Below are 16,963 nucleotides of genomic sequence, written 5' to 3'. Positions count from 1 at the left end.
ACACACATACTTATGCACAATCAATGCTCCTATCATGTACTAAGGAAGAGGAAAATAAAAGTACCCAGCTTTATACAGAACCCTTTTAGCAGATCTTGAAGCTAGTTTGAGTGAGAGTTTACTTCCTTAGACTAAGAGTGCAAGTTCCTAGATAAATGATCTTAAAGGAAGAACAGTTTTCCTAAGATAAGATAGGAAGAGAATCTGGGAGAGAATATTTTATAAGCATAGGGTTATTTCAGTTGATATAACCACTCAAATAATAAAAACAGTCCTGGATTTGATTTAAAAGGGATACAAAAGTTAATAATGTTTCTGAACTTGCATAGGAATAGTACGCCTAATTAAGATTTTTTTTAAAAAAATTAACGATACATAGGAAAGTGAGATGTCGGGTACTTTTAGCAAAGAATGTGCCCCCCCTCCCTTGTTGAAGGAAGCTTACTCAGGAGTAAATTCACTTGGCACAGAAGTAAGAAGGGGGGGGACCTGAAAGAGACTGAAACAAGTGGGGGGGGGCATTTTCCAACAAGAAGCCAGGAAACCCTGGCTGATCTTAGAGACTGATATCAGGACTGGACTCTATAGATAGACAATTGTTGTCTATCAAAGCTTCTACCTTTTATTAACAATTTTCTTAGAAGGAACACCTATTTTCATAGGCATGTGCTTAATGAAATACATACACTGCATTTTAGCTTGAGAGAGCAGTTGGCTCAACTAGGCTTTTGCAGCAGAAACATTAGTTTCTTCACAGCACATTTCAAAATACTGGAAAAAAGACTGGAACACAGATGTAGAATCACAAACTCAAAGGTTGCAACATAACATTATCTACCATCAACTTAAAATCATACTCCTCACTTAAGCTACTCAGAGGAAGACTCTTTGGAGCCTCTCTCAAATAACAAACATTTGCACCCTTCATTCTCATTTTGTTTTTGTTTTTTTCCTGTTTTAAGATTGATAAGGTCCAGCATGGCTTCCCTAGATTTAAATTTTGAAGCAAGTTTGTAGTTTAAACTATGCACACTTAAGAAAGGCAGTCTGTCAGAGACAGAAGGAACAGACAACACACATAACAGACAACATGTAAACATACATATTCTCATATATGTATTAACAGACAGCACACATAACAGACAACATGTAAACATATATATTCTCATTCTTTAGTTGGTTATTGCAAGGAGTTGGGCCGCTTCCTTTGGCTTCATTAAGTGAAATTAGTAGGAAGGTCCCACATGGTTTTATGAGCCTCCTTGCCTCTTCAAACACACCACCAGTTAATCAAACTGGCAGGGCTCACAACGCTTGGTTGACTGGGTACCCCTTTATATATGCATGCGTTGCTGTTGTTGCTTTTTTGTTGTTTTTCTTTTTTGGGGGTGTCTGGGATAGAGAAGGGAGAAAGAGAGGGGTTGATTAGGATTTGGGTAACTTGTACAGGGGGCTATTTAGGGTTTTCCTTTTCCTTGTTGCTTGGCAACTTCCTAGTAGTTTATTGAGCTCTAGCTATCCGGTTACCTCTCGTTCCTTTCCTTATTTCCTATTCCAAATCTTGGGGTTCCTTTCCACTCTGCCAAATCCTGCCCAATTCCTCATGGGCTATCCCTCCTGGCAACCTCCTATCGTCACAATCTCAGGAAAAGGGGCCCTGCTGAACGCCCGCGCCGTGCGGTGCCAGATCGGGTGATCCCTGGATAGAGTTTTGAACCGAAAATCCCCCTTGCTTTTGGAAGCGGGCTCACGCACGATATACGTGTTACGTGGCACCAACCAGTGCGACTGGGATTGAGACAGAAAGCCAGACCCCTTCCTGCCCCCTTGCCGGGCGCTAGGGAAGTTCAGAAAGAGAGCTCCAACCCCTTGCTTTCAACTGAGATGCCCGTTGTGGAGAGTCGGCTGTCTTTCAAGTCGGCTCTCTCCGTCTTACTTTCGGGCTCCCAATTGGTGCGGCTGGCTGGAGGGTTTTTTTTTAAAAGAGAAAGAGATAGAGCTCAGAACCCCCCTTTCGGGTCGAGCGGCGGTCCACAGTCTCTCTCACTAACCGGACCAAGAGAAAGGTAAGAAGGAGCGATAGAGAGGAGGGCAGAGAATTCAGTTGCCAGGAGATTTCCACCCCCTTCCCACCAGTGCACTGGATTTTTCCTTTTCCTTATACTCATGTGTCTTCTATGATGATCCCGGGATCGATGAATAAGCCGGCTGGATCCCTCTTTGCTCCCCGGCTGAACTCCTGGGGCTTTCGATTACCGCCCGGAAGATCCAAAGGATCTTCCCAGGCAAAATGGCCCGGTGCCGGCTGAAGATTTCAGGGCCCCCGGTCAGCAACACAGGAGAACCGCAAAGCCCCACGTGGGGCGCCATCTGTTACGGTAAAATCTGGGTGCGAGGCTGCTCTGCCACCCAGCTCGTCGGACTAAGTCTGCGGGTCCCTGCGGAGGAAAATGAGCTCAGCCGGAGACAGGAGCAAGCTGCAGAAGATCCAAGTTTATTGCGCAACAGGTTCAAGGCGAGATTGAACCGCGAGAAAGGGGTGACATAAACTTTTGAAACTTCCCTCCATGCCCCAGAATACAGCGCAAAACACATCCCAGTTACATCATGAATACATTAAGAAGAGGTTGGGTTACACAGATTACATCATGAATACATTAAGAAGAGGTGGGGACGGAGGCGGAGAGAGTGGAGAAGGAGAGAGGGAGACAAATTCAGGAGAAGAGAGGGAAGGAGAAGAGATAGATGATAAAAAACAGTAGATTTAATCTAGACTTGTTATCTTATTATTTGCATACAAGTGATGGCTCTAAAAGTTCTGACCTGGAACGTGAACAGACTCAACAATAAAAATAAAAGGAACCAGATTGCGCATATTTTACTAAAAAAGAACCTCGACTTAATCTGCCTACAAGAGACTCACGTAATAAGAAAGCATAAGAGAATTTTAAGCAATAAGAGATTAGGATTGGATTTTGTGGCTTCAGACAGAGTTAAGAAATACAACTTAAAAAACAAGATTAAAGTACAACATTAAAAGATTAAAAGATTAAAATGCAGCCTCATCACAGGAGGAGAAAGGAAAAAAGAAAGAGGGAGAGGGAATCAAATTGATTCCAAGGCAAAGGCCAGGCAGAACAACTCTGTCTTACAGGCCCTGCGGAAAGAAATGAGATCCTGCAGGGCCCTGGTCTCATGAGACAGAGCATTCTACCAGCCTGGAGCCAGTGTTGAAAAGGCCCTGGCTCTGGTTGAGGCTAATCTGACTTCCTTAGGGCCTGGGACCTCTAGGGTGTTGCTATTTATGGACCTTAAGGCCCTCCGTGGGGCATACCAGGAGAGGCGGTCCCGTAGGTATGAGGGTCCTAAGCTGTGAAGGGCTTTAAAGGTCAAAACCAGCACCTTAAATCTGACCCTGTACTCCACCGGGAGCCAGTGCAGCTGGAAAAGCACTGGGTGAATATGCTCCCATGGCAGAGACCCCGTGAGGAGCCTTGCTGCAGCATTCTGCACCCACTGGAGTTTCTGGGACAGCCTCAAGGGCAGCCCTGCGTAGAGCGAATTACAGTAGTCAAGCCTGGAGGTGACCGTCACATGAATCACTGTTTCTCCCTCCTCACTCAGAGCATGTCCAAAACTTAAATCCAATTTTTCATTTTAAGAGATGACTTTGGAGAATTGTCAAGAAACGCACAGTGCTTTCCATCCAGTGCCCCATGCCCCCTCATTCGTTCCAAACTTGGGGCCAGGTGTTGGACAAACGGCGGATGAGACTGCCACCCCCGACCCTGGGGGAGTAGGGAGGCTGATTACTCCCATCTCAGCCTCTGATATCTTGTGCGTACGGCTGTGATGAAATTTCTAGCCGTCTTCCATAGAACCAAGCCGGAAGTAATATTTTGTGTCACTCCTACATCTTATAATCTGCTCTTGTACCTGTTGTGCTTTCTGTTCTGAGACTTTCTGAGCTTTTATTGACCTTGGGCTGGGTGGAGGAATGCTGTCCAACGTCTGTGAATCTGTTAACCGCCTCCATCCCTATTAATCTTCCAGTGTTTCTTCTCCTAGCTGTTCCCCATTCAGTATTTCCCAGCTTCTGCTTTCTGAGCTATGTCCCTCTGCAAACCACTGTTCCAAATCTATACTGTCCTCCTGCTCCTGGAAAGATTCAGGATTAGGGGGAGGCTCCCACCATTCCTCCTCCGTGCAGCCCTCCTCAACACGGTCTCTGACAGGTGGTCACCTTTGATCTTGTAGAGCAGTGATGGCCAATCTTGGCCCTCCAGCTGTTTTGGGACTACAACTCTCATCATCCCTAGGTAACAGGACCAGTGGTCAGGGATGATGGGAACTGTAGACCCAAAACAGCTGGAGGGCCAAGTTTGGCCATCACTGTTGTAGAGGGTCGCAATGCTGGAATTGTGCATGTCTTGTGGCACAGATCCTGTTTCCCAACACTGCAAGAGAAGGCCATGGAGGTGCGTCATGAGAGAGGAGTTGAGGCGTATTTTCAACATTTTTGTTGGGATTCTGTCCTGTCCAGGGGGGTGTTTGTGATGCAGGGGCTGTGATGCAAGCACACCTCAAGCAGCTTTTGTCCATTCTCATTCATGCTACCTATACCAAAGTCACCTATGCAATTGCCCCATGTGTGATGATCACCCCAAACTCCAGCACTGAAATCTCCCAGCAGGAATAGGTGTTTGCAGGCTGGGAACATCCTGATAGCGTGGTCTAGCACCTCACAGAACTGGTCCTTAGTCCATATGTCAGAGCACATAGTGGGAGCATAGATGCTCAAGATGTTAACCAGGAGGTGGTTGAGAGATGAAAGGGAAACAAGCATTCTGAACCCTTGGTCAGTGGTTCTGTCACAGACAGCAGAGAGCTCCCTTTTTTAAGAATAAATTTTATTAGAGTTTATAAAAAGAGATACAAAACTTAAGACCAAATATCTTTTTTATCCAACATTAACCTAAATAAAATAAAAAGAGAGAAAAATAGGAAACGGAAAAGGAAAGGAGGAGAAAAGAAAGGAAGGAAGGAAGGAAGGGGGGAATGAGAGAAAACGATAAGAAGAAAGAGATAGAAAAGAACTTAAAAGAGAAAACAGAAAAGATAAAATACAGAAATTTAAAAACTTCCAAGTCTTCATCTGTCCACTATACTGTATATAAACTATAGGTACTTCATTCATGGCAATATGTTACCCAACAAAACCACGTTCTATAACCGAGTATTACCTTCAATCTCCAAATCCATATGTCATTATTTCATTTTCTTTTTCATGCAAAAAGTCTATGAGAGTATTCCGATCTTTAGTAAATGTTAACAATGACCTCTCTCTGATTAAACATGTCAATTTTGCCATCTCGGCTAAGTCTGTTAATTTTAACAACCATTCTTCCATGAGAAGACTCAGTCATGTGTCATTCCATCTTTGTGCATACAATAGTCTCCTGCCATAATCATATATTGAAAAAATTGTTATTTTCTAATTGTATATCCATAAGTCCAAGCAGGAAGAGTTCTGGTTTCAGCTGGAACTTAATCTTCATAATTCTCCACATCAATGCATGCATTTGTATCCAATTTTTTTTATTAACTTTTTTACATGTCCACCAAGCATGATAAAATGTTTGTCTCGTTTATATAAGTCACTGTGGCACAATGCTGTACTCGGATCTTTTAAACAAGATGCTGGACTGCTGTGAATGCAGGATGACAGCAGGTAGGTATTGCCTTGAAGCAAAGCAGCTCCCTCAGGGGGAGAGGTTGGGCAAATTGACACCAATTAAACATACACCCACACCCAGTGATATTCAGTTCTTAACTGTTCTCAATTAAGATGTTAAGTGGGTTGGCTGACAATATTCTCTTGCACATAACATCAAATGTTGTCCTATAAAAGCCAGCGGCATTAGCTAAGGCGATGTCCTGATCTCTGTGCCTCTGAGAGAAATGGCATTTGGTGGAAGTCTGTGGACACTGATATTATACATGACCATTTTCATTCATTTCTTGCTGTTTGCATGGGGAGCTTATTATCGCCTTATCGGGATGCAGCTGCCTCGAGGAATCAGCTGTCGTGGAAAGTTACTACTTCTCGATTTCTCTGTAGGATATGGACTTACACTGGTAAGGTTTTTTTACATATATCACAGGGATGAAGTTAGGTAAAGGTAAAGGGATCCCTAACAGTTAAGTCAGTTAACTGTCAGGACAGTTAAGTCGCAAACGACTCTGGGGCTGTGGCGCTCATCTCACTTTACAGGCCGAGGGAGCCAGCATTTGTCCACAGACAGTTTTTCTGGGTCATGTGGCCAGCATGACTAAGCCGCTTCTGGCAAAGCCAGGGCAGTGCACAGAAATGCCATTTACCTTCCCGCCGGAGCGGTACCTATTTATCTACTTGCACTTTGACATGCTTTTGAGAACTGCTAGGTAGGCAGGAGCTGGGACCAAACAACAGGAGCTCACCCCGTCGTGGGGCCTCGAACCGCCGACCTTCTGATTAACAAGTCCAAGCGGCATGGTGGTTTAAACCACAGCGCCAACCGCTGATGAAGTTACACCCCTATAAAAAGGGCTGCAATGTTTGTAATATTTCTCGAATATTCTTCAGATAGGCAATTAAGAGGTGACATGATAATATTATGCAAGACAGGGAGAAATTGGATAGAGAAAAGTCCCCCCCCCCCTCCTTCTCTCTTGACATTAGAAGTTGTGGAGAATCCACTGGAGTTGAATGTTGGAAGATTCAGGACAGATAGAAGGAAGTACTTCTTCACACCTGACATATTCAAACTATGGAGCTCTCTCACACAGGAGGCAGTGATGGCTGCCAAACTGAATAGCTTCCAAAAAGGATTAGATAAATTCATGGAAGAGAAGGTTTTAGGTGGCTACTAGCCTCCATGGCTAGGCTCTGAACCTGGAAAACATAGGAAGGGAGAGGGCTCTTGTGTTCAGCTTCTGCTTGCGGGTTTCCCATTGGGGCACCTGGTTGGCCACTGTGAGATGCTGGACTAGATAGGACATTGCCCTAACCCAGCAGGCGCTATTCATATCCACTTAGGTGGATTTATTCTGAGGAGGACTAGCACCGAACACCACCCACTTAGTGTGGTTTCTCATGGTGTCCATCAAGAAGAAGCATACAAGGAAGTAGAATGGTCAGGGGCTTCACTTCTGTGCTGCTCAGGAAGAATCACTCTCCATCCGAAGAGGAAGGAAAAGATAATAATAATAATAATAATAATAATAATAATAATAATAATAATAATTTGTATTTTAAACCCCGCCCTTCCCTGTTCAGAAAACCGGGCTCAGGGCGGATAACAACAAATTTAAAACACTTAATTGATGCAACAAAAAACAGTATGCAGTGTATGCAGGGTAGTCACCTCACATGTGGGGATTCCATTCCACAGGTAATAGACATATGTTTCATACACACATGCGCACGCACACACAGAGTGAGGGGGGAAAGTATTTGATCCCCTGCTAAATTTGCCCGTTTGCCCTCTGACGAAGAAATGACCAGTCCATAATTTTAATGGTAGGTTTATTGTAGCTGTGAGAGACAGAATAACAACAGGAAAACCCCCCAGAAACCCAGGCGACAAAAGTCAGAGATTATGGACTGGTCATTTCTTCATCAGAGGGCAAACGAGCAAATTTAGCAGGGGAGGGGGATCAAATACTCCCCTCCCCTCCTCTATATATATATGAGAAAGATTTGATGCTAATTATCAATGGTAATTTTTTTGGTTCAAACAGGCAGGAATTCTGGAAAAACTGGGCATCTGCCATAGATTTGCCTTATTCAGGGCCGCGTGCATGTTCATTCCAGTAATGAGGGACCCAAAGCTGATCATAAAGGATCTGGATTTTGATGGAGTGCCAGGGAGGGTGTACTGGCCTAAAACATCACCTGCTGGGAAAAGGAGAGGAATCATCTTTTTTCATGGAGGTTGTGGACTATTTGGAAGCATCCGTAAGTTCTGTGAATTGTTTTTGAAATGGTTCACTATGTTCTTTGAGGAGAATTTGGGGCGCTACTATAATGTAAAGTTCCTGAAATGTTTGCTATGGAAGGGTGGAGGTGGTTTGTGCTGCCCTCGTATCATTTGAATAAAATATTGCGGGGGGGGGGGTCAAGTAAGCCCTGCCCTGTATATTGATCACATGATCAATACACACACTATTGGAATGGCAATACCCATCAATTTTGGGGGGACTGGCTCCCCTAAAATATTTTTATTGGGGGGGCCAAAGGGACCACAGCCCTTAGGTGTTGGCTCCTAGTCCACTCACCCAGGGTTAGTGCTCCTTTTGAGAACTGAAGATATGGAGGAAACTGCCTTATTCACATATTTACACCGTCAGTCTGCTTGGAGGGAGCCCAGATCTTACAGCATGGTCATCTCAAGCAGGGCTTGTTCTCCACAGCAGTGCAGCACTGGAGTCAAAGCCAGTTGGCGATTGTAGTCCTGAGCCATTTCAGGCTTTATAGGTCAAAACCTGTACTTTGGATTGGGCCCAAAAACAAATTGGCAGCCAATGTAGTTGGGCAGGCATTTTCATTATACGCTCAAACTGTCTTGCCGCCGTGAGCAAGCTGGCTGTTGAATTCTGCATCAGCTGCAGTTTCTGAACAGTAGGTAGTGTAAGTTCAATGAACTTGGCAGGATGGGATTGTAAAAAATAAAAATTAAAAATGAGGCTGAGGCTTCCCGTTGTATGGGTGACCAGTTCTGTGGTAATCCTAGCATCGTGGCCAATGAAAAACCTTTACATTTTCATAGAAGGCGTTTTTCCTTCATGCGCCAAGGGACTTCTATGAAAAGTCTTCCAGAGAAGGTCAGAAATAATGCAGAAAGAAGCTCAGGAATGTGGGTTGAGGTCTGTTTGGTTCTGTTCTAATTTTTACCCATTGACACTGCTTGATCTGAGCTACTGATCAAAATCCATATAATGGTTTTCAGCTGGCGATGCCCCATTTATCAATGGTTCAGTCCAACTTAGTTTTTCTCAGAGGAAACCCATTAAAGGTGCTTGTTGTTTTCTACAATCAAGTTTTTTTTAATAAAAAAAATAGCAGACCAGAATTAATCATAGCTGTTAATTTCACCAAGTTTACTTTTAGTAGGACTAACACTGGATCCAACTCATAGTGAATTCAATGTCAATTGCTAAGAGCAGGGGTCAGCAAACCTTTTCAGCAGGGGACCGGTCTACTGTCCCTCAGATCTTGTGGCAGGCCGGACTATATTTTGGGGGGGAAATATGAATGAATTTCTATGCCCCACAAATAACCCAGAGATGCATTTTAAATAAAAGCACACATTCTACTCATGTAAAAACATGCTGGTTCCCGAACCATCTGCGGGCCGGATTTAGAAAGTGATTGGGCCAGATCCAGCCCCTGGGCCTTAGTTTGCCTACCCATGGCTAAGAGGTTTTGTAATGGAGCCTATCAAATAATCTCTGATAGTGTGTCTCTGTGTGTGTTTTGTTCTTTTTTCCAGGAACCACTGAAAGGATCTGCTGTGCCATCGCCCACCAAACTGACTCAGTGGTTATGTGTCCTGAGTAAGTATCTTCACTCTTGTTGTAGCAGAAAAAAAGAGTAATTCTCCTCAGCTTCTAACTCTTCCTAACACCTGAGCTCAGAGAAAGCCTGATAAAGTTTTAACATAGTGATTTTGCCAACCGTTATAATACCTTTGCATTTAGATTTTCATACCTTGGGCCCCAATCCCTCTGGCTTTGAGCATCTTTGCTGGAGCAGGCCCAAAGGGCTCAACATGCGATTGTCATGATGGCTAGCCAGGTGGCCAATGAGAAACCCACAAACAGGACCCGAGCACTAGACCACCACCCCCAGTTGCAATTTACATCAACTGGTATTCAGAAGCATTACTGCCTGTGATAGTGGAGGGGCACCCCCCCTTGTGACTAGCAGGGGGGGTGTTTTCAGCCGGAACTCACCAGAACTCACTTCTTTGTTGCGTTCTGGCACCTTTTTGGTGTGTTCCGGCAGCTCTGTAGTGTTGCAGTACCCTTGGAAAACCTTATCCTCCATGAGAGGATGGTATTGCTTCTAAATCCATCACAATTTTATCTATCACAATTCTCTATATCCTGCCTTTCAGGACACAACTCCGTCCAAGGCAGCACACAACAAACATTAAACTTCATTTGCAGAAACCAGCACATCAGACACACTTACCTTCCCAAGACAGCAGTGGTAAATTGGGAGAAGTATCATTTGCCAGAACTTCAGAGCCCTTAACAACGCAAACCTTCCCCACAGTAATGGCCACCATCTCTCTGCCCTTGCTGCCTTAATGCACCGTTGGTGCATGATCTGAAGCCTCCTGGTCAAGATGGGCGAACTCGACTTATTGGTTTTAGAGGCCATAAGGGATACGGTGGGCAGAAAGAGAAGCCTGGTGGAATGGAGAGAACCAGTGGCACACAGTTATCTCAGGAAGGCGAGGTGGGACTTTCTGGAGATGGTGTCACCCTGCATGTGAAAAAAGGGCATTGAGTCCAGGAAGCAAGAAATCCCAGAAGAGGCAGACCACCTAATCATTGTGGGTGGTCATACTGGGTCCCAAGAGGGATTTCGTACTGGGGTTGTGTTCCCATCCTCCTTGTGGCGATCACACAGGGTCCCCGGACGTTTGACGGTCTATTGATCCCTGTGCCACCACTGTGATTGCCTCTTCGCTGCCACCAACCCATTTCTCTCGGGTACACACGGAGTCCAGACAGTTGTTAACATTAACAAATAATCGAGTTTATTTTATAGGCATGAACAACTAACAACTTCAAACTGATTATCCCACTATCTGACTTCACCTAACAGTTCCTCTCACTCTCTCAGAACACAACTCGACCAACCCACAGACTTATCCTCCCTCTTCCTTCTCCAACTCCCAACTCTCAACAACCAACTGACTTCCACACACCTCCGACTCTAACTTTTACTCCTCCCCTCGGGTTCCCACTGGCCAATCACTTCACACACATTTAACCCTTTCCTTATGATCCACCTAGGAGGCAAACGCCACACTCCTGATCAAAACGCTCAGGGAGATGCTGAGATGGAAAATGAAATCAAGGAAGCATCCAAAATAGAGAAGCGTTTTAATGGCACGGAGAAAGCGGCCAGGGGAAAGTTTTTATCCCTTTCTCTTAACTCTAGAACATGTGGACATTCAATGAAGCTGAATGCTGGAAAATTCAGATAAAAGAAAGTATGGCTTTAAAAGAGGATTAAACAAATGCACACAGTATAAGGCTACGAGTGGCTACTAGCTATGATGGCGATAGTCTGCCTCTGCAGTTGGAGGCAGTGTCCTTCTGAAGAACAGTTGCTGGAAACTGCAGGAGGGGAAAGTACCACTGTACTCATGTCCTGATTGTGAGTTTCTCCGATGATTGACCAGTGGCCACTGAGAACGGGATGCTCAACTAGCATTTTATCTCAGTTCAGAACCTCAAGCACATTGGCTGGATGCTGCACTCCAGGCATCTCCATTTCTCCCAGTGAACTCACCCCAACCCCCCGCCACACACCATCGCCCCTCTTTTGCACCATCCTTGAGTGGCATCTGCCTGCCGTGCTTGCTTGGGTGGAGGATCGGGAATGGGTGGAGGATAGGGAACCAGCCCACTTCTCAAATGGGAAAGTTCACATTTGCTTTCCATTTTTGCCTCTTGTCCCATCCACAGTTGGCATGTTGCCCCCTGGAAGGTTACATAGAATGGAAAGTGGCCCTCAGGGTGAGAAAGATTCCCAACCCTTGCAATATGTCATGCAGGAAAATATTCCTTGTTTGTGTTGCTGAATATTGAAGATATCTTGCTTTCTCTTTAGATTTCGCTTAGGTCCTGAGTATCTATCTCCAACCGCAGTACAGGACTGCTGTACTGCTGCAATACACTTTCTGAAGAATTCAGAGGAATACGGAGTGGACCCCAGCCGCATTGCCTTTGCTGGGGAGAGTAGTGGAGGCACATATGCTGCAGCCATTTGTCAAGAACTGGTGACCAGAGAGGACCTCCCAAGAGTGCGAGCTCAGGTCCTCATATACCCATTCCTCCAAGGAATGGACTTCAATTTGCCATCCCATCAACAAAACCATTCAGTTCCTCCCTTGTTCCGGAAAAGAGCTGTCATACTTGGTTTGACATATCTCACTGGGAAGACAATGAATGTAGATGGAGTTCTGAAAGGTGCCCATGTCCCTCCTGATTTGAGAGAGAAATACAAAAAATGGATAAGTGCTGATTACATTCCAGAAGAATTTAAAGCTAGGGGCTATGTTCCTGTAGAACCTGCTCCATTTTCAGAAGAACTTTATGAACAAGTTAAAAGAGCTGGTGAGACAATGTTTGCACCCCTTCACGCAGAGGATGACATAATCCGCCAGCTCCCAGAGACTTTCATTCTAACCTGTGAATATGATATTCTCCGGGATGATGGGCTGTTGTACAAAAAGCGGCTAGAGGACCACGGTGTGCCAGTGACATGGTATCATGTTCAAGATGGATTTCATGGAATAATGGCCATGGCTGGTTTGAAGGCAATTGAATATCCGAGCACACAGAAATGTTTGCAGAGTGTAATACAGTTCTTAAAAGGTTTATAGAAATGAATGATTTTAATAAATTAGACTGAGTAAAACTTTGGATCAGAGTTTTTCTTTTTACTTCAGGATTGTTACAATGAGGAAAAAATATCCTCCCACAAAAGAGGAAGAATCATATCCTCATTTCTCCCTCATTCACTTGAATAAATATCAAATGATATTTGATATGTCATTATAAAATATTGTGGGTCATACCTTGGTTTTTTACCTTGGTTTTTTTCATCAAATGTTAGTAATACAGTGGTCCCTCGAGTTACAAACACCTCGGGTTACAAACACTTTGGGTTACAGACTCTGCTAACCCGGAAGCAATACCTCGGGTTAAGAACTTTACCTCAGGATGAGAACAGAAATCGTGCGGCGGCAGCGGGAGGCCCCATTAGCTCTACTGGTGCTTCAGGTTAAGAACAGTTTCAGGTTAAGAACGGACCTCCAGAACAAATTACCGTAAGTTCGTAGCCAGAGGTACCACTGTACTTGGCCACACCATTTTCCAAAATGCTGTTTCTTTCTCTGATGATGGTTGCTGGTTGCTGTGTTCCACCCCCTGGTGTCACATTTTAATACTCCCTCCTCCCTCCCTCCCTCTGTGTCCTTTGTTACTCCCCCTTGAACATCATTGTGGGTGGGGAACAGAGTTTGGAAGCAGAAAAAAAGAAAAGTAAAACATTACATAGGGACATGTGAGCAGTATTTCACAAGCATATCAGCATAAAACAATTAAAAATTAAGTGATTAAAAAATAAAGTAGTAACACATTATGAATGTAAAAAGTTGTGTGTCCATCTATAATTATCAAAACCATTTCTTAACCCTTCCTTTACGTTAAAAACTGTGTGTGTAGATCCACCCTTAGTTACATCAAAGGAGGCGGTTAGCCTGGAGGGCACCTCGGTGGTATACACTCAGGGTACTGTCAGATACAGCAGTGAACCACTTGGTGTGTAATCTTACAAGACACAGCAGTGATTTTTATTTAACGGCTTAAAATATAGAACATCCATGTCCAGCAATGTCGAAACAAAGCTTTATTTGCCCTGAGTCAAATACCCAAATGGCATGCACACCCACACACCCAGACATGCAGACCCAGTATTGGTATGAAAGCCCAGTGAGGCCATAAACTTCCACTGCCCCAGATATGGCCACTTCCCAGGCAGGTGTGAGGCCAATTTGGTGTCATGCCAACCCAGGAAAACAACACACCTCCATGTCCCCTGCCATACCTTTTTTTCTTTCGTTTAGTCTGTTTTTTATTGTAATGTATTAATAAAGGTCTCAATAAAATCTTATCGGGGGGAAATGATTCCCCATCCTTCCATCTTTCCTCTTGCTCTTTCGAGGAGCAGGCAACACACAGACCACTCCCTCAAAGTCTGCTGCATCAAAGCACATTTGACTGGAGGACCAACAGCAAGTACTAGGAGTTGCGGCTGTGGAGAGGAAAGTGGAGAAAAATAGCAGATCATATTTTTGGATTCATCAAGGAGGCAGCTTACATTCCAAAGGAGGAGGTCCCTTGATCCGTTTAGCCAGCATCCCATTGGCCTGATTGAACCCTGCATCAAGGGACCTATCAACTGGGTGTTGTGGCTATCCAATCTTACCCACCCACAACACAGGGTTTGGTTGCCAGGTCCCACTGCAACACGTGCCCTCTTTAAGGGAGGACCTGATTTACATCTCCAGCATAAATTTGAAGGTAATTTATAAATTTTTGCCAATTTAACCAGGGCTATGTACTACCTATAACACATCTTCATGATATTTCTTTAATAATAACACATGCAGAAAAATTTGTATTATTTTCCCATAACTTTTCCCACCTCTCAAACCAAATTGCATAGCCCAAATCTTGTCCCCATTTTATCATAAATTCTTTTGTTTGTTCATCTTTTAATTCCCACTCAAGTAACAAATTATACATTTTAGAAAGGTTTTTCTTTGTGTTTTGTAGAATTTCTGATTGGAATTTAGACTCTTCCTTCAAGAAGCCAATTTTCTTATCATGAGCAAATTTATTGTTTAGTTGGTAGTACTGAAGCCAGCTAGTGCAGTATACTTTTAATTCTTCATACGGTTTTAACTGTCCTCCTTCTTCCTCTATTATCAATTGTCTATATGTTGCTCCAATTTTACCCATATTTTTCTTTTTGAATGAAAGTATATCAAATGGGGCAGCCCACCATGGGGTTTTGAGTTCCAGAAGCCTATGACATTTCCTCCAGACCTTAATTAATGGATTCCTGATAATACAGTTAATAAAACCCTGATGTACTTTTGTCTTGTCTTCCAATAAGTAAGCGTGCCATCCATATCTTATGTCATGCCCCTCAAGGTCTAATATATCGGTATTCTCAAGCCGAATCCACTTCTTAATCCAACAGAGGCAGGAGGCCTCAAAGTAGATCTTCAAGAACTTTCTTTATGTATGCTACAACAGCAGCAAGAATACTCATCGCAAAGTATTGGAAGACGCAAGATCTACCCACTCTGGAAGAATGGCAGATGAAAATGATCGACTGTATGGGACTGGCAGAATTGACGAGCAGAATCCGTGACCAGGGAGAAGAGTCGGCTGAAGAAGATTGGAAAAAATTTAAGGACTATTTACAGAAACATTGTAAAATTTAAGAAAGTTAGATGGTGTTGGATTGAAATTGAGAGGTTTCTAGCTGCAATAATATATAAGAACATAGATGGGGAAAAGAAAGGGTTTGAAAAATAAGGTAATGTTATAAGCTGTAATGCTTTAAATGAAGGATTTGCTGAACAAATAATCTTAATTGGGATACAAGAAGGAGAAGTATGAGGAGGTCTGAGAAATTTGTTATTTAAAAGTATGGTTTATGAATTTTATGCCTGTGTTTAATGTTTCTGTTTGTTTTGTGTGTTTGTTTGTTTGTTTAAAAAATTGGAAAATTTAATAAATATTCCTTAAAAAAAGAAAAAGAAAAAGAAAAACAAAGTAGATCTTCAAATCAGGGAGGCCGCTCCCACCCTCCATCTGTTAGGAGTTTGAATCTTATACGAGGTCTTATTGTTTTTAAATTCAGCAATAGCTGTTGCAGGGCGTAGCAGCAACAATCCTTGAGAGGCCCCTGCTTTGATATCGCGGGTTGGAGGGGCCTACAGTGTTAGGAAGGCTGGGAGCCCATTTGAGCCCAAGTGCTGTGTTGGGATTTGTGGCAGGATTCCCTTGCAGCTTGTACCACAGGCCTCATTTGCTGCATCCGTCACAAGCATTTCTGTAGGAGTGAGACAACCGAACATGCCAAGTGGCTTTTTAGATTAGAGCAAAATATATCTGAGGAGGTGGTAAGAGGCTTAAATGAGCTGATGACAGGAGAGAGAGGAATACTTCTTTCATCATGCTAAAACAGGTTACCCAATGTAAATGATAGAGCAGAAGAAGGGGATTTGGACTTTAACAAACCATATCATTAATGTAGGAAAAATGTGATATGACCACAATAGCAGGGCTAGCAGAAAGCCAATAGCCAAAGTTGACAAATAATAAATCATATAACAATGTGGGTCAATAAAAAGTAAGAAACGAGCAAGCTCATCTGCTTCTGTAACTGCAAGCTTCACTTGCACAAAGTAGGCTGTTGGCTAAAAGCAGGTAGGGCGCTTAAAGTCAACAGAAGTTTATAGAGTGGTTAGAATGTTTGACAGTGTAATAGATTGTTACATGCAAGTGTGATAAAGTGTGATCTCAAAAACACCCATGGGTCATCATGACCCAGAAAAGCTGTTAAATAGTGGGTAGACATAGCAGACGACACAGCGATTTCTCCAAAACAGCTCTTTATTTTGTAAGATGGAACAGAAACTGAACAGCAAACAGCTCAGCCGGCCTGCTTTTATAGGCAGCCAGCTATCAACATTGTAGCAACAACAACCCAGGGTTTCCCGCCTAAAATAACTGACGTGGACCTGAGTGAAAACTATCTACAGCATCCCCCTGCTGGCCCAGGGTGAGAACTTCAGTACATAACACCCCTCCCCACCGAGATAAGGCGTTAGTTACAATCATAATGGTTTCCTTATATACAGCACTACACGTAATGGTTCAATTAGGCACAAAAGCATATCGGTTATATTTCCCATACTTAGACCAACAGTGATACATGTCCAACAACATAGTCCTTTAAATAAGTTGGGCGCTTGGAAACTCTGCCAGACCGCCGGGGACTGGTAGCCAAGTCCGGGGGGCCACACAATTCTTGCAGAGGCTGTGGTGCGACCCTAGGTGGCGTTGAAACCAAATCCCCTGGATCCGCTGCTGTGGG

At 43.7% G+C, this 16,963-nt stretch overlaps 2 protein-coding genes across 2 annotated transcripts in view; both read left to right on the top strand.

Annotated features, from left to right (window-relative positions):
• LOC128404455 (arylacetamide deacetylase-like 4) overlaps positions 1-16,963 on the top strand; it is a 95,060-nt gene that overhangs the window by 27,546 nt on the left and 50,551 nt on the right. The window lies entirely within an intron of this gene.
• LOC128404449 (arylacetamide deacetylase-like 4) lies at positions 5,884-12,741 on the top strand. Its single transcript, XM_053370114.1, has 4 exons — positions 5,884-6,138; positions 7,783-7,999; positions 9,534-9,597; positions 11,894-12,741. Exons 1-4 carry the CDS (start codon positions 5,962-5,964, stop codon positions 12,666-12,668), a joined length of 1,233 nt encoding a protein of 410 aa, XP_053226089.1. The 5' UTR covers positions 5,884-5,961; the 3' UTR covers positions 12,669-12,741.

Source organism: Podarcis raffonei, chromosome 16 (assembly GCF_027172205.1).
Source record: "Podarcis raffonei isolate rPodRaf1 chromosome 16, rPodRaf1.pri, whole genome shotgun sequence".
Lineage (NCBI taxonomy): Eukaryota > Metazoa > Chordata > Lepidosauria > Squamata > Lacertidae > Podarcis > Podarcis raffonei.
The sequence above is the reverse complement of the archived record's forward strand: the minus strand, read 5'-3'. Positions and strand labels throughout refer to the sequence as shown.

Bases quoted from the DNA above. Each gene is read 5' to 3' on its own strand.
- LOC128404449 (XM_053370114.1), top strand. From the start codon at position 5,962: ATGGCATTTGGTGGAAGTCTGTGGACACTGATATTATACATGACCATT. The intron at 6,139-7,782 runs GTAAGGTTTTTT...TGGTTCAAACAG, and splicing joins TAGGATATGGACTTACACTG to GCAGGAATTCTGGAAAAACT. The intron at 9,598-11,893 runs GTAAGTATCTTC...CTTTCTCTTTAG, and splicing joins TCAGTGGTTATGTGTCCTGA to ATTTCGCTTAGGTCCTGAGT.